Source organism: Schistocerca cancellata, chromosome 2 (assembly GCF_023864275.1).
Source record: "Schistocerca cancellata isolate TAMUIC-IGC-003103 chromosome 2, iqSchCanc2.1, whole genome shotgun sequence".
Classification (NCBI taxonomy): domain Eukaryota; kingdom Metazoa; phylum Arthropoda; class Insecta; order Orthoptera; family Acrididae; genus Schistocerca; species Schistocerca cancellata.
Window position 1 is genome coordinate 223,745,924 of NC_064627.1, and position 16,489 is coordinate 223,762,412.

The window sequence follows — 16,489 nt, forward strand, 5'->3', positions numbered from 1 at the left end:
AGCCATTTGAAACATTTGAATCCATTGATAGACACACCGATATTTCGCAAGATGATTTCCCGCAACCGATGCAAAAAATATTACCATTTTTACATTTTTCCGACAACAACAATAAACCAGATAATGCCGACCGGCTTTTCAAAGTTCAATTAGTAATCGATTATTTTTCGAAAAAGCTTAAAGAAACGTTTAATGTAAGTCAAAACATCTCAATTGACGTGGAAAGTTAAATTTTAAAGTTTACAATCCGTCGAAAATTACGAAATATGGCATATTCATTCGGGTGCTGTGTGATTCGATTACGGGATACATTTCCTCATTCAAGATATATTCCAGCGCTGGACAAATTTTAGCAAAACAGTGATGGAACTATTGATATCTTCTTATGGAAAATGGCATCACCTCTACATGGATAATTATTATAACAGTGTAAGACTTGCAGAGAAGTTAGTTGAAAATAAAATTCGAGTTTGTGTACCGATACGGCAAAATAGAGGATTTCCGGAAAAATTAAAGCGCGCAAAAGTCCACGTGTCTGAAACTTTTCAGCAAAGGAGAAGCCAAGTAATCCGAATTAGCGCTGCCGGCGCCAAGCGAATAAATTTGTACGAGACTTGCGGACGACAGATCGTTAATAACCAGTGTAACCGACGGAATGTTAAATGCAAGCATGCAAACGTGAACATACTGTGTTATGCAAGCGCCAGATGTCAGTTTGTGGGATGGTGTTCTATGCATGTTGCACTTAGTCAGTCAATGGACAGACGAGTAATGTTGTTTCTGGATGAAGATGTAGTTGTCAAATGGTTCAAATGGCTGTGAGCACTATGGGACTTAAAATCTGAGGTCATCATTCCCCTAGAACTTAGAACTACTTCAACCTAATTAACCTTAGGACATCACACACATCCATGCCCGAGGCAGGATTCGAACCTGCGACCGTAGCGGTCGCGCGGTTCCAGACTGTAGCGCCTAGAACCGTTCGGCCACTCCGGCCGGCATGTAGTTGTCGTCCGATGATATCCCACACGTGTTCGATGCAGACACATTTGGTGGTCGACCAAACGAAGATAGCGTGTTAACACTCTGCACAATATGTTGGTTTACAACAGCGGTATGAGAGCGGACGTTAATCCTTTGGAAAATACCCTATGGAATGATGTTTTCACCAGATTGCTGTACCAATTTCCAATAAGGCTACGTGGAATAACCACGAGAGCGCCCCTGCTGTCGCACGAAATCGCACCACCGACCATAGCTCCAGGTGTGGGTCCTGTGTGTCTAGCAAGCAGACAAATTAGCTGCAGGCCCTCTACTGTCCTACTTCTAACTACAACACGGGTATACTAGCACCGTCACAGAAACAGCTTTCATCAGAAAACACAACAGACCTACTCACTGCCCTCCAGTGAGCTCTCGCTTGACACTACTGAAGTCGCATGTGCCGGTGGTTTGGGGTCAGCAGATTGCGACCCACAGGGCGTCTAGCTCGGAGCTGTAATTGAAGCAACCGATTTATAACACATCGTTATGTTAGTGTAGCGCCAAGTGCTGCTGAAATTGCTGCTGAAGATGCAGTACGATGTTCCAGAGCCATACACCGGACGCTATGGTCTTCCCTCTTTGTAGTGCCACGTGACTGCCCGGAGCAGTCTTTTTGCGACCGCACATTCCCGTGAACACCTCTACCAACTGTCATGTACATTTGTGCTACGCCTTCCTGCAATATGGCAGAAGGAATAGCCAGCTACTCGTAACCCTTGTCGGGCGCGGTGGTGCAAATGGCTCTGAGCACTATGGGACTTAACATCTAAGGTCATCAGTCCCCTAGAACTTAGAACTACTTAAACGTAACTAACCTAAGGGCATCACACACATCCATGCCCGAGGCTGGATTCGAACCTGCGACGGTATCGGTCAAGCGGTTCCAGACTGGAAATTTGAATAAACATCATAGTCCGCAGCTCGTGGTCGTGCGGTAGCGTTCTCGCTTCCCGCGCCCGGGTTCCCGGGTTCGATTCCCGGCGGGGTCAGGGATTTTCTCTGCCTCGTGATGACTGGATGTTGTGTGGTGTCCTTAGGTTAGTTAGGTTTAAGTAGTTCTAAGTTCTAGGGGACTGATGACCATAGATGTTAAGTCTCATAGTGCTCAGAGCCATTTGAACCAAATATCATATTTGAGTTGTAGAAACACGCCTACCACCTTTCGTTTATGTCGCAGAACTCCTTCCGTCAGTGCGTATAAATAAGTGTAAAATTTTCGGACTAGATTTTCTCGAAAACAGTTGGAAGTTGCACCTTCCTCTTTAGGTATGTTGAAGTCATGGTCGTGACCGACGCATCTTGTCAGTATGAATCAAATCGATGAGGGGGAGTTCGCATGGTCTACATCTACAGCTATATCTACATCTACATCGATACTCCACAAGCCACCTTACTGTGCGTGGTGGAGGGTACCCAGTACCACTGCTTGTCATTTCCCTTCCTGCTCCACTCGCAAATACAGCGAGGCAAACACGACTGTCTGTACGCCTCCGTATGAGACCTAATTTCTCGTATCTTATCTTTGTGATTCTTATGTATGTTGGTGAGAGCAGAATCGTTCGCAGTCTGTTTCAAATGCCGGTTCTATAAATTTTCTCAGTAGTGTTTCACAAAAAGGAAGCCACCTTCCCTCCCCCGAAGCATCTACATAATACTTACGTTTTGTTCGAACCTACGGGTAACAAATCTAGCTGCCCGCCTCTTCATTGCTTCGATGTCTTCCTTCAATCCGAGGTGGTACGCATTGCGAACACTTCAGCAGTCCTCAAGAATAGGTCGCACGAGGGTCCTGTAAGCTGTTTCCTTTACAGGTGAACCAGTCTTTTCTAAAATTCTCCCATTAAACCGAAGTCGACCATTTGCCTTCTTTACGACAGTTTTCACTTGCTCATTCCCCCTCATATCGCTTTGGCAACGTTACGCCCAGATGTTTAAACGACTTGACTGTGTCAAACTGGACATTAGTAATACTAGATCCGAACATCACAGGTTTGCTCTTCCTACTCATCCGCATTAACTAACATTTCTCCACATTTAGGTCTAGCTGCCATTCACCACACCAACTGGAAATTTTGTCCAAGTCGTCTTGTATCTTCCTACAGTCACTCAACTTCGACGCCTTATCCTACACAACGGCATCATCAGCAAACAACTGCAGGCCGCCGCCCACGCAGTCCGCCAAACCACTTACGTATATAGAGAACAACAGAGGTCCCATGACACTTCACCGAGTGAGGTGGCGCCGTATCTAGCACACTCGACTCGCTTTCGGGAGGACGACGGTTCAATCCTGATTTAGGTTTTCCGTGATTTCCCTAAATCGCTCCAGGTAAATGCCGGGTAGGTTCCTTTGAAAAGGCACGGCCGACTTCCTTCCTCTTCCTTCCCGAATCCGATGAGACCGATGACCTCGCTGTCTGGTCTCCTCCCCCAAAAACAACCCAACCAACAACCCAACACTTCCCTGGGGCACTCCTGACGATTCCCTTGTCTCTGATTTGTATCAATTGGATTACGATGAGGAATAATTTTATTTATTGCATCAGAAGTACTATTCTTTGTTTCATTTTTCTGAGCATTTTTTAGAAGAAGACTAGCACCTACTATTGAACTAGGAATACTATGATCTCCAATAGGAATTCAACCTTTTAATCCTATACAAATTCCATTACTTAATACAGCTATTCTTTTGGCGTCAGGAGTAACAGTAACATGAGCACATCATAGTTTAATAGAATCTAATCATACTCAAGCATTACAAGGACTATTCTTCACAGTATTACTAGGACTATATTTCACTATACTTCAAGCATATGAATATTGAGAAGCACCTTTCACCATTGCAGACGCTGTTTAAAAGAATTTTAACGACATTTTAACGATATTTTATAGTAATTTCGTCCCACTGCCCACCAGAGGGGCGTTCGATGTATTTGTTAGATTTTATAAATTGTACTGTGAACAAATCCAGGTCAAATGTAGTTCTGACATAATTTTTCGCAAATTAAAAAGTATTTTTGTTGGAAGCGTTTGGTAGTCAATTGAGAAATGTGGGTAAAATACGGTACAAACATAAGATGGCAGACCGCTGATTTGAAATCCCGCCACTTTTTGCCAACAGTCACGTGGTTTATGTTGGAGCCACACCAAAAGCATAGCTTCTGCACAGCAAGGCCAGTCTACTAGTATCTATGGTCGAAGGTTTGTACCTTGGTTAACAGCCTGCAGTCGACAGTGACGTAATGGTCAGCACGGAAAAAAAATCACGATTCTGCCCACGGGCATTGGCCCTCCTTACACCAGGTAGTACAGAGATCACTATGTAAACAAAGGTTCGGTGGCAGCCACGCGAGACGAGCTGTAGCTGCCGCGGCCGTGTGAACGCGGAAGAGAGCCGGCAGGCTCGCGCCTCAGGGTTCCCGCCCCCAGCGCCCTCGCTGGCATGCGTCCATCTAATGGCGGCTAATTTGGCCGTCGGCGGGCCGCGTCGTACGGAATCCATCAGCGCGCGCCGGCCATTGTCTCCGCGCCGATCTTATCTGGGCGGGCGCGAACGGCGCGTCCTAATAAAACGCTTCCAGTGTTCATTGCGGGCGCATTCCGTTCCCACGCGGCGGGCGCCACCCCAGAGCCGCCCACGCCTCCGCCACCCCTCACCCTCCAGCCCCGGCCTCAGCTGGCGTGCTAATGCGGCGGTGCTCTGCCATTTGCCTGTCTCCCCCGTCGAGAAGCATACTCCCTACCTCCCAATCTGTTCGACTCTTTCTGCCGTTCGCGCCCGTCACGCAGATTCTCCTGAATCATCAAAAACATTTAGCAGATTTTCAGCAGGAAACGGACGATGGTAAAATGAAGGCCGAAATACTTAAGTACTTCACTATAGGCGACCTAATCGTCTTGAGAGATTCAGCAATTGTATTGATACATAAGATAATTTTCATTCGTTGTTCCGTCTCATTTGCACACTTTTAATTAGATTACATGTTTGATCACTCTGGATCATCTTCAGATCCGACCCAACTACTTAGACCTGAAGATGATCCAGTGTGATCGAAACACGTAATCTAATTAAAAGTGTGCAACTGAGACGGAACAATAATTGAGACTTAAGTATATTGTTGGTGAAGAACACAACCACAAAACAAATACTTTAAATAGCATGATTTTAATCCATTACCAGTGTTGGGCTATCATGCCCGTCTTCAGATGGCTAACTATTCCATTCTTTCTTTTTTTTTCTTTGTAGTTTTTCGTACCTCAGTCGATAAAAACAGAATCCATATAGGATCACTTTGTTGTCTGTCCATCTGTCTGTCTGTCCGACTGTTAAAAACCCATCGTCTCAGGAATGGGTAAATGTATCAAGTTAAAATTTATGTCACATACTAAGGTCTGTGGTCCCTTGGCAATGTAAAAAATTTAACCCTCTAAGTTAATGCAGTTAAAAGATACTTTCATTTAAGTCACATATTTTGGTACTCGCAAACTCTCTCATTAACACCTCTAGGGAACTCGTTGACGTAGAATTATTAAATTTGACAAGAAGCAACGTTTCATAGTACAAGTAAGGGAAAGCCCAGAAAAATTTTAATTTTTAATTATATCATACGAAAAAATATTTCGTTGTCTGATTCATTACCCGAGTTCAAAATTGAAATTGTAACATTCTCGAAAGTCCTGGAGTTTCTGGCGCCGGTCTCTTGTGGTAAGGTCTTACGGGACCAAACTGCTTAGGTCATCGGTCGCTAAGCTTACACACTACTTTTTTTTAAAAAAAATTCCTTATTCAGTTATTGTACTTATACATATTAACCCACTACCTGAATACATTAGTGGGTCCTAATTTCATACTATACATTTTTGCAGCTATTGTTTCTACACTACAGGTAAGTACTTATAATTACTCTACCACTACAGGCATCTCAAGTATTCTATTATTTAATTTTTACCTTACACAGTACTTAATCTAACTTAAACGTGCTTAAGCTAAGGACAACACACACATCCAGGCCCGAGGGAGGAATCGAACCTCCGACGGGGGGAGCCGCGCGGACCGTGACAAGGCTCCTGAAACCGGTCGGCTACCCAGCGCAGCGGGGCCGGTCTCTTGCCAGTGTCAATGTCGCTTGTCGCCCTCTACAGTTCCATAACCGTTATTTCCTGAAGTCCGCCGACCTCTGTGGACGAGCGGTTCTAGGCGCTTCAGTCCGGAACCACGCGGCTGCTACGGTCGCAGGTTCGAATCCTGCCTCGGGCATGTATGTGTGATGTCCTTAGGTTAGTTAGGTTTAAGTAGTTCTAAGTTCTAGGGGACTGATGACCTCAGAAATTAAGTCCCATGGTGCTCAGAGCAATTTGAACCATTTGAACTTCTATTTCCAATATCTTGCACCATTTTACATTGTCGAACGCTTCCGATTACAGTAATGTGTTGTCAGCAGCATGCTACCCGTTCCTGCAACTCGTTCCAGTGGACGGCGTTTCGTTGTTTGTGGACAGAAACATTAACTAGTAAACATATGTCTGAGACTGCAAAAGACATGAGAAATATACTATGTTTGTCCTGCTATGGGCTACATCAATTTCTGGATCTTCCTGGAAAGGCATAAGGGTGGGAGCAACAAAAGCTGTCCATTGGAACATTAAGGATGTTTACAAAGCGTATCACATTTTCTGTAGGAGGTGATATTAGTCAAAAGTAGAAGAAAAATTCCTACAGTTATATGTCCGGAAACCAGTACCTTTTGAGAATTAGATCATTTTACTTCTATGTTTAGCGTGTAGTATTCGGTGGTCCAGGACGTCCTACTATTACAGTTCGTTGCGTATCTCTAATGATTGTAATTTGCAGAACACTGGTGGTGGCACTGATATCAGTCATAGCAGTGGAACGATCTGATTCTTCAATCAGTTTGGGTTGTGTTCCCTGTGCACTGTGTTAGCAGAGCAAGGTCAATGTTTCCGTGCAGTGTGAACAAACTGTACTATAAACAGCGCAATGGAGGCCTGCAATTCCACGAAGGAAATGGCAGACATGATATTCTGTTACGGATTACCTGATGGCAGCAACCGCCAGGCCCGCCAGCTGTATAGCGAAGGACTCCGACCACGCGCCACTTCATCTGCAAGAATGTTCAGCAGGCCATTCCAGCGACTTATAGGGACTGCATCATTCGCAGCAAGGACAACGGATCGCGGTAGTTCTCGCGCTCTTCGCACGCTGGAGATGCAGGAGCAGGTACTGCGACATGTAGACCATGATCATGAAACAAGTGTGCGAAGAACTGGAGCTGCTGCGTGTATCACCCATGCTCTTGCGTGTTCACTTCTGCACTAGCAGTTCTTTCATCCCTGTAATATGCAACCCGTGTAAGACCTAGCCCTGCAGATCACCATGCCCGATTATAGTTCTGTCAGTGAGTTCTACAACATATTGCAGAAGATCAGCAGTTCACAGAGTGCAACTTATTGATAGATAAGGCTGGATTCAGAGAGACGGCATAATAATTTGTCACAATGCGCACGTGTGTGCAGATGGGAGTCCTCGAGCAATCATGGAGGCGAGACATCAGTTCAAATGTTCAAATGGCTCTGAGCACTATGGGACTCAACATCTTAGGTCATAAGTCCCCTAGAACTTAGAACTACTTAAACCTAACTAACCTAAGGACATCACACACACCCATGCCCGAGGCAGGATTCGAACCTGCGACCGTAGCAGTCCCGCGGTTCCGGACTGCAGCGCCAGAACCGCTAGACCACCGCGGCCGGCGAGACATCAGTATCGTTTCAGTATCAACGTATAGGTAGGAATTATTAGTGAAAGATTCAAATGGCCATACAATTTACCAAACAAATGAACAGCTGCTGTGTATCACCGATTTCAGCGCGATGAATTACCAGCGCTATTGGAGAACGCTACTCATACAGAAAGACAACGACAAGGCACCACCTTATTTTCCGTTGGCGTGGTTTCCCCGTTCACCGAACCTAAATCCGTTGGATTTCTAGCTATTGAAACATTTAAAGGCTTGAATGTGTACCGAAACGATCGACAATATGCAGACACCACAGGAGCGTGTGGCCAATGCATGTGACGCAATCCGAATGGAGCCGGGTTTATGTGAAGGAGAGCGTGATTCACTGCGGAGAAAGGGGAGGGGGGGGAGTATGTGTCAGGATCAATAGTAACGACCCGCAACACTCCCTATAGTGTCTACTTTTACGTAACCGACAGACATATTGTCCCATATCTCAACTGCTGTTGGTTTCCGGTAGTATGCTTAGAGGAACTTTTCTAGTTTTGACCAATACTGCCTGCTGAAGGAATACATGATATATTTTTTTTAAAAAAACGTGCTGTATTACAGGAGCGGACGTACGCTGCTGACCGATACGTTACTGAAATGGGAAAAGTTAGCTATCTCAAGGTAGGCATGAGAGTTCAAAACCGATAATGGCATAAAACAAAGCTCTTTAAAAAATTTTGCGGCTAGCTCCGTTCATCACTAACAATTCTTAACAGCCACAGAGTTTCATAAGATCCAGTGTGAATAAAATTTCCAAAATGCTCCACCTGAGAAGAGTGCAGAGCATGTGGTACGTTGGACCGTCGCATGGATACGAAAATGGTGTACAAGAGATGCCGTACCCAAGTGTGGGTTATCCGGGTTGTCGATTATCCGTACAAAGTCCGGCGGTTTTTGAAGGAATATAAAACGAAGCCTGCTGAGGTCATCAGTCCCCTAGACTTAGAACTACTTAAACCTAACTAACCTAAGGAGATCACACACATCCATGCCCGAGGCAGGATTCGAATCTGCGACCGTAACAGCAGCGCGACTCCAGATCGAAGCGCCTAGAACCGCTCGGCCACAGCGGTCGGCGAAGCCTTAGGTAATGTGTTGTAATTAGAACGATTATTATCATTTACAATACAATTTATTGTTGGATTACGAAAGCATGCGCGAGTGCTTAAATAGCTTGAGCAGCTAAGTGACGCGGATGTAGCGAAAAGTGTTCGGTAGAGGACGAGGGCGAATGCAAGGCGATCGAGGATTGTTGGCTGGGGAAAAGATTGGCAGCTGACTCTCAGCATAAACAAACATAATGTAACGCACGTGACAAGGCGAAAGGAACTGGTTTTGTTTGACTAAGTGATGGGCGATGAGCCACAGGAATCAACCACAAGCTTCAAGTATCCGGAAGTATCTGTCCGGGGCGAAGTGATGTATGCTGGAATGGCCACATAAATCGAGACAAAGGCATGTCAGGAAAGGGGGAGGGAGGGGAAGGGGTGAGTGGGAAGTGAGGCCAGACACAGATGGAGTACGCGAATGCTAAACAAGCGTAATACATGCGCGAAATAGATCACTTAAGCAGAGCTCACACGGGACATGTTTCTCGCCGCGAAGCAAGGCTATCGGCCGTACCTAACGCAAGAACCACACACTATGTTTACAGAAATGACGACTTGTCAAATACCTTTGTTAGATCTCTCAGTGAGCGTCGAAGATGAACGGAGAAAATCGCTAATAAAACTTTGAGGACGTCGGTGAACGGAACAACGAATTGTTGTTGCTGTTGTTACGGTCTTGTTGGTTTAATGTAGCTCCTTGCTACTCTATCCAGTGCAAGCCTCTTCATATCCGAATAATTACTACAACCTACATCATTTCGAACCACCTTACTGTATTCATCTCTTGGTCTCACTCTATGACTTTTACCCCCCACACTTCCCTCCCATACTAAATCAGTGATCCCTTGATGTCTCAGAATGTGTCCTATCAACTGAGCACTTCTACTCAGATTGTGCCGCAAATTTCTTGTCTCCCTCCTCATTAGTTACGTGATCTACACATCTAATCTTCAACATTCTTCTGTAGCATCACATTTCAAAAGCTTCTATTCTCTTCTTGTCTGTTTATTGTCCACGCTTCACTTCCATACAAGACTACACTAGAGACAAAATACCTTCATAAAAGGCCTTCTAACGCTTAACTCTGTATTCGACGTTAAAAAATTGCCGTTCTTCAGAAACGCTTTTCTTGCCATTGCCAGTCAGTCTACATTTTATGTCCTCTCTACGTCGCCCATCATCAGTTATTTTGTTGCCCAAATAGAAAAATTTATGTTCTACATTTAGTTCCTCGTTTCCTAATCTGATTTCATCAACGTTGCCTTATTTGATTCGACTACATTTCATTACAGTTGTTTTGCTTTTGTTGACGTTCATCTTATATCCTCACTTCAAGAAACTGTCCGTACAGTTCAGTTGCTCCTCCATGTCTTTTGCTGTCCCTGACAGAATTACAGCGTCATGGGAAAACCTCAAAGCTTTTATTTATTCTGCTTGAACTTTAATTCCTTCTCCAAATTTTTCTTTGATTTCCATTACTGCTTGCTCAATTTACTTATTGAATAACATCGGGGACAGGCTACAACCCCGTCTCATTTCCTTCTCGACCACTGCTTTCCTTGCATGCCCATAGATTCTACTGTCTTGTTTCTGTACAAGCTGTAAATAGCCTTTCGTTTCCTCTGTTTCAAAACCACTATTTTCAGAATTTCGAAGGTTCCATTCAACTCAGCATTGTCAAAAGCTTTCTCTATGCCTTCAAATGCTATAAACGTAGGCTTCCCTTTCCGTAACCCATCGTCTAACAGAAGTCGTAGGGTCAATATTGCCTCACGGCTATCTACGTTTCTCCGAAATTGAAACTGATCTTCCCCCAACGATAGCTTCCACCAGTTTTTCCATTTCTCTGTAATTCGGCTTGTATTTTTCAGCCATGTCTTATTAAACAGATAGTTCGGTAATTTTCTCACCAGTCAGCTACTGCTTTCTTTGCAATTGGAATTACTGCGTCCTTTTTGGTTCAAATGGCTCTGAGCACTATGGGACTTAACTTCTGAGGTCATCAGTCCCCTAGAACTACTTACACCTAACTAACCTAAGGACATCACACACATCCATGCCCGAGGCAGGATTCGAGCCTGCGACGGTAGCGGTCGCGCGGTTCCAGACTGTAGCGCCTAGAACCGCACGGCTACAGTCCTTTTTGAAGTGTGAAGGTATGTCACCTCCTGTCTCATACATCGTGCACACCATGTGGCACAGTTTTGTCATGGCTGCCTCTCTCAAGGATATCAGCGGTTCTCAGAGGATGTCGTATACTCTAGCGGTCTTGTTTCGACTTATATTTTTAGCATTCTGTCAAATTCTTATCGCAGTATCATGTCTCCTGTTTCATCTGCAACTATGTCCTCTTCATCTATGATACTCCCTTCAAGTTCTTTCCATTGTATAGTCCCTCTATATACTCCTTCCACCATTCGTCTTTCTCTTTGCTTAGTAAGGGCGTGGACGTAAGATCCACCTACCCACCAAAGTGGTGCGAGTGGAGGTGAAAAAGCAATGTATCCCACGACGTACGAATACCCATATTTTAGTCATCCAGTATTTGAGAACAAGAGCTCTTAGAGACTTGCAACAAACGTTCCACCTAACTTCAAACTTTCAAGAAAATTTTTCTCTCTGATGACCCATAAAGTAATGATGAACGGAAAAAAAGTTCATAGCTTACTACAGTTTTTCTGTTCATACAGTAAATCTGCCGCGTGAAGCATGACGTTTTAGCTTATTACTTCTTTACTATTAACTGTTTTCGCCACACATTTTAGACGGTATTCACATAACTGCTGAATGTACCAGAAAAATTACATCATTGTACGACGCATAGTTCAGAAGATATGACGCAACAAACATTGAGATCAGTGAAAAGCTGCCACATGACGCATGACGTTTCAATTTATTACTTCGTTACTACTATTTCTATTCACAACACATTTCGCAGACAGGAGGCACTGGATGTATCTGCCCAATTATATCAACGTATAGCACGTAGTTCAGGAAATACGACGTCATAAACATTGAGTTACGTGAAAATGAAACTCCAGGGTGAAATTCGGAAGAGATACACATGAAATAGTGTACAAACACGTGTGAAATACGTTAAATATATGTGAAATATATCTGACATGTACGTGCGCGGATAAAGCCATGAGTAAAAAGCTCATCCGAAACCCCTGGAACGATTTCAACCAAATTTGGTACACATATTAATTACGACCTGGATAGAAATACTTTGTAACTGAGTAACAACAACCAGCCTCCTATTGGGGTGGGCCTGTTAACGTGGAGATAAAAGGGTGAGATGGTCAGACAGCGAGGAGTAAGCAGAAGATGGACACACAGATGGAGGAGCAGGTGATAGGCAGAGAGGGGGAGGGGAACGTGGAGAGAGAGGAGGAGATGTACAGAGAAAAGATAGAGGTAGATATGGACAGAGGTAGAGGGGGGGGGGGGGGGAGATGAACAGAGAGTGGCGCAGAAGAAGATGGCCAGAGAGTCGCGGGGGGCGGGAGGAAGTGGGGAGAAAGAGGGAGTGAGAAGAGTGACAGAGACGGGGTGAAGGAGGAGATGGACAGAGAGCAGGGGAACAGCATGATGGATTAATAGAAGATTGGAATAAAAACATATCTGGGTAACGCCTGGTACTCAGCAAGTCCTTCATAAAACATTAAGTACGCAAACAATGAACAGTTCAAAGTCCAGGCCTTAATCCACTACACCACAGCTGACATTTGTTTCTCAACTCTTCGTCTTTGATCCTACGCTGCTCTGAATGACACATTATTAATTGAGATTTAATTATATTTAACAGATCATACCATGACGACACCTTTTTACAAATTTCAATGCGCTGTTGCCTTGAAACGACATATGTTCATATCACGCAATTCATAATACGAAAAGCAATAAGTAGGATAAGGCTTTAACCATCAGTAAGTCGTTTCTCGTCTTTTTAAAGCAACAAATCGTGCCAAAACCACGTTTCTTCGAAAGATCCTCAAAGTGCCGGTGCTTTCAAATAGCTTAAATTCACAGCACGTAAACTGTAAGATACAAAACCTCCTTCCATTGCGTCAACTGCAAACCTGCATAACCATAAACTCGAAAACTGACGATTATGTAAAGTGTATTTTGCAAATCATGTGATCAGCCGTCTGATGATGAACTTGTCAGCTAGAAACCGGTTATGGCGCTATTTAATTAAATAAATAGCAGTATTAATAGTGGCTGTTTGCTGTCTTCTTCTCTGTAAGAATCAACCTACATTAACGTAGTTGTGTATGTCTGGTTCTGGGTTTGCACACACAATCGCTGACCAGAGAAGTTGTGGTAGATTTTGGAGCCAGGGTCGGCAGTAACTGTCAGCTGTATGCCTCCCGCGGGCAGAAACGGGAACAGTCAGGAATGAGGTGCTAGCAGACGGCCAACGTTGTCTGTCGACAGAGGGATGCGGCGGACACAAGGAAGACGCATTGTGTGAGGATCCTGTAGCAGCTGGTAACGTCTTCTGCGGGTGACTCAAAGTATTGTTTGGTTGCGGAATCAAGTGGGATTTCTACTTAAAGTAATTTAATGATTGGCCGGCCGGTGTGGCCGAGCGGTTCTAGGCGCTTCAGTCTGGAACCACGTGACTGCTACGGTCGCAGGTTCGAATCCTGCCTCGGGCATGGATGTGTGTGATGTCCTTACGTTAGTTAGGTTTAAGTAGTTCTAAGTTCTAGGGGACTGATGACCTCAGAAGTTAAGTCCCATAGTGCTCAGAACCATTTTTGAATTTAATGATTGAAGCAGAAGAAATGAACTAAAATTTGTACTGCGGCCGGGACTTGAACCCGGGTCTTCTTACTTGAGACCCAGGTTCGAGTCTCGGCCGCAGCACACATTTTAGTTCATTTCTTCTGCTTCGATCATTATCGTAGATAAAGAAGAGACTTAAATTTTTCAGGTAAAAAACAATTATAAAGTAATTTACAAAAGATCAATGTTCGAATCGTTTTGGTCGCTGATAGTGAAAGGGCCGTTCAGGCTATGTGATGGTTGAATATCTCGGCAATTACAACTTAAATCTTAGGAATGTGCACCTAACTTATACAATTTTCATGTTAATTCAGTGTTCTAGAAAGTTTGCCGTGAGTAGTTCAGATAATCCGGTAGATGATTTCGTTTCACTGACCACAGGATGCAGTCAGGGATTCTGACGTAAACTAATCGCTTACCGATGCAGTGAATGATACAGTAGTGTTCTACGTAATGTGTATATGTGTTCAGCAAATCTGTTTCTGGGAATACGTAGTAAACTGTGGCTATTTTCTTAGTGTATTGAGCCATGCGTCGTAGCTATACTTTGATGCACTCCACACCAAATACGAGTAAATGTTTTTACAGGGTCTTCTTTCCTTTGTATACGACATGTGAGGTGTTTTGTTTGGCATTCTCTTGTAAATTACTGGTGTAATTGATTGATTTCGTGTTTTTCTTTCGCGTGATGAACTTTGTTTTGGGAGACTCAGTTAGACGCACTCAACATGAAATGAGTGGTTTCACGATGCCCTGTCTTTCTCTATAGGCAACGTCTAATATATGCTGTTTGCTGTTACTATATAGATTGTGGGGTGTTCCTTTGTCGGAAAATCCACACAGTCTCTTATAAGAGTCCCAGTATGATTCTAGGTTCTATAGTAACTTATATTCGAATTTACAGATGGGCTACCTGCCATAATGTTGAACGAGCGAAGCTGCTGTGTTTGCAGTAACCTTGTCATTATCCATGTCCATGTACTACCACAGCGAGTCATTTCTCGGACTCTCACAGTATAATTGAAAACCTGCTCAGACTCTTGTACTTCAACTTTTCCTTCCACATCTGGATCATGTAGTCGTTGTATGATTTATTGCATATTGCTTAATTGTTAGAAGGTACAGCTCTGTAAATGAGTGTGTTTCGTTGATTGAGTCCATATCCTAGTTTTTGAATATAATAAAAGGTAGGGAATATTAGACAACCATTCAGTAAATGTTATTACAATTTCCAATGTTTCATTTGTTACCCATTTCCTTTCAACCCATACCAGTAGTGGATGCCAACCACTGTTGTGGTCAAAATCGAAAGTCTCACAGCAGCCAACATACGTGACTTGGTTGCTTATGACTGAGGAAGAATCAAAGCTGTGGAATCATATGCAGGGCGACCTAGGAGAATGTCAATATTCAGGAGTATTACAGGATCGCTCATTTGAAGCAAAAAAAATTCATATACACATGTGCCCTGTTACGAATGGTTTCTGAGATAGAATACATTTAATACACATAGTTATTTATGGAACTGGAGGATTCACACGCATCTGGTCTGAATCATATTATTGACAAACAGAACACAATAAGTTGTAATGAGGAAGTCAAACAGTATCCAAAAGGTCGAGAATTTTAGTGACTTGGGACAGATCACAAAGCGAGTCCCACGGGGTTCAATTTTGGGTCCATTTCTATTCGTATGACAGGAAGACGTCACGAGAAAAGAATCTGAATGGAACGAGGTATGTTTAGCTAGAATAAAACGTCAAAGAAGTAGGGTGGGTAAGACACATACATACACGCCACTAGCCAAAAATCAAATATACATTAAACGAGTTCTAGCTTAGTAACCATTCGGAACAGAGCATAAATATGTCCATATGAAGTTCTTTTGTTTCAAATGAGCATTCCTTTCACATCCCTGAGTACTGACCATTCCTTCTGGGACATTGTCTGTAGATATGTCGCTGTTATCCTGTAGTATTGGTGTTTATCCACCTAAGCAAATTACGTAATATCTCTCCTTGCCAAAATTTGGTTACACTAACTAAACAATAAACTTATAATGTATTCACTAACCCAGCATCGGAAATGATTAAAAGAAATACCTGAGCGAATATTAATGACAGAATTATACATTCTTCTTTTCGCGACGCCACAAGTCACGAAAGACAGGGGAAGGTGCTCTTCATATCTACCGAAGGGGCTGAGCTACGTAGATTTACCAGGTGCTTGTAATTAAAGTGCAGATACCCATAGAAGTCCAGTGTTGGCTACAATTACCTTATGGCAGCGAAACTTGTAGATATTCTAATGCGTTAATGTGGAACCGATTTATGCTGGTAAAAGTTAGTTCCAAATTTGGTCACCAAGTGCAGATCTGGCGCTGTGAATGCAAGAAAGAAGTATAGAAATGTTTCCATACGTAACGGATTATGAACAGGACGTGGGCAGAAAAGGTCAAACAAGTGAGGAAGGCACAATGTTGAGTTGATTATAAAACGCCACTTAAACAGTTCGTCCAGTATGGGCGTGGAGCCATTGACGAGATTCTGCATACATAGAATGAGATCAACAGTTGCTCGCACCAGTTCCGGTGGAATCTGGACAACGTGTTTGTGTACACTGGTCTTCAGATCGGTTAGAGACCTAACGTGTCTCGGGTAAACACGTTCTTTTAGATATCCTCACAGCCGAAAGTCACATGAATTCATACCGGGTGATCTTACAGGCCATACA

At 43.6% G+C, this 16,489-nt stretch overlaps 1 protein-coding gene across 1 annotated transcript in view; it reads left to right on the forward strand.

Moving 5' to 3' along the window:
- Positions 1 to 9,310: 9,310 nt before the first annotated feature.
- The window catches only part of LOC126152634 (protein wingless-like), a 75,128-nt gene continuing 67,949 nt past the window's right edge, over positions 9,311 to 16,489 (forward strand). Inside the window, exon 1 of the mRNA XM_049916019.1 lies at positions 9,311 to 9,340. Coding sequence (XP_049771976.1) covers positions 9,311 to 9,340 — 30 coding nt within the window. The remainder of the gene's footprint in view (positions 9,341 to 16,489) is intronic.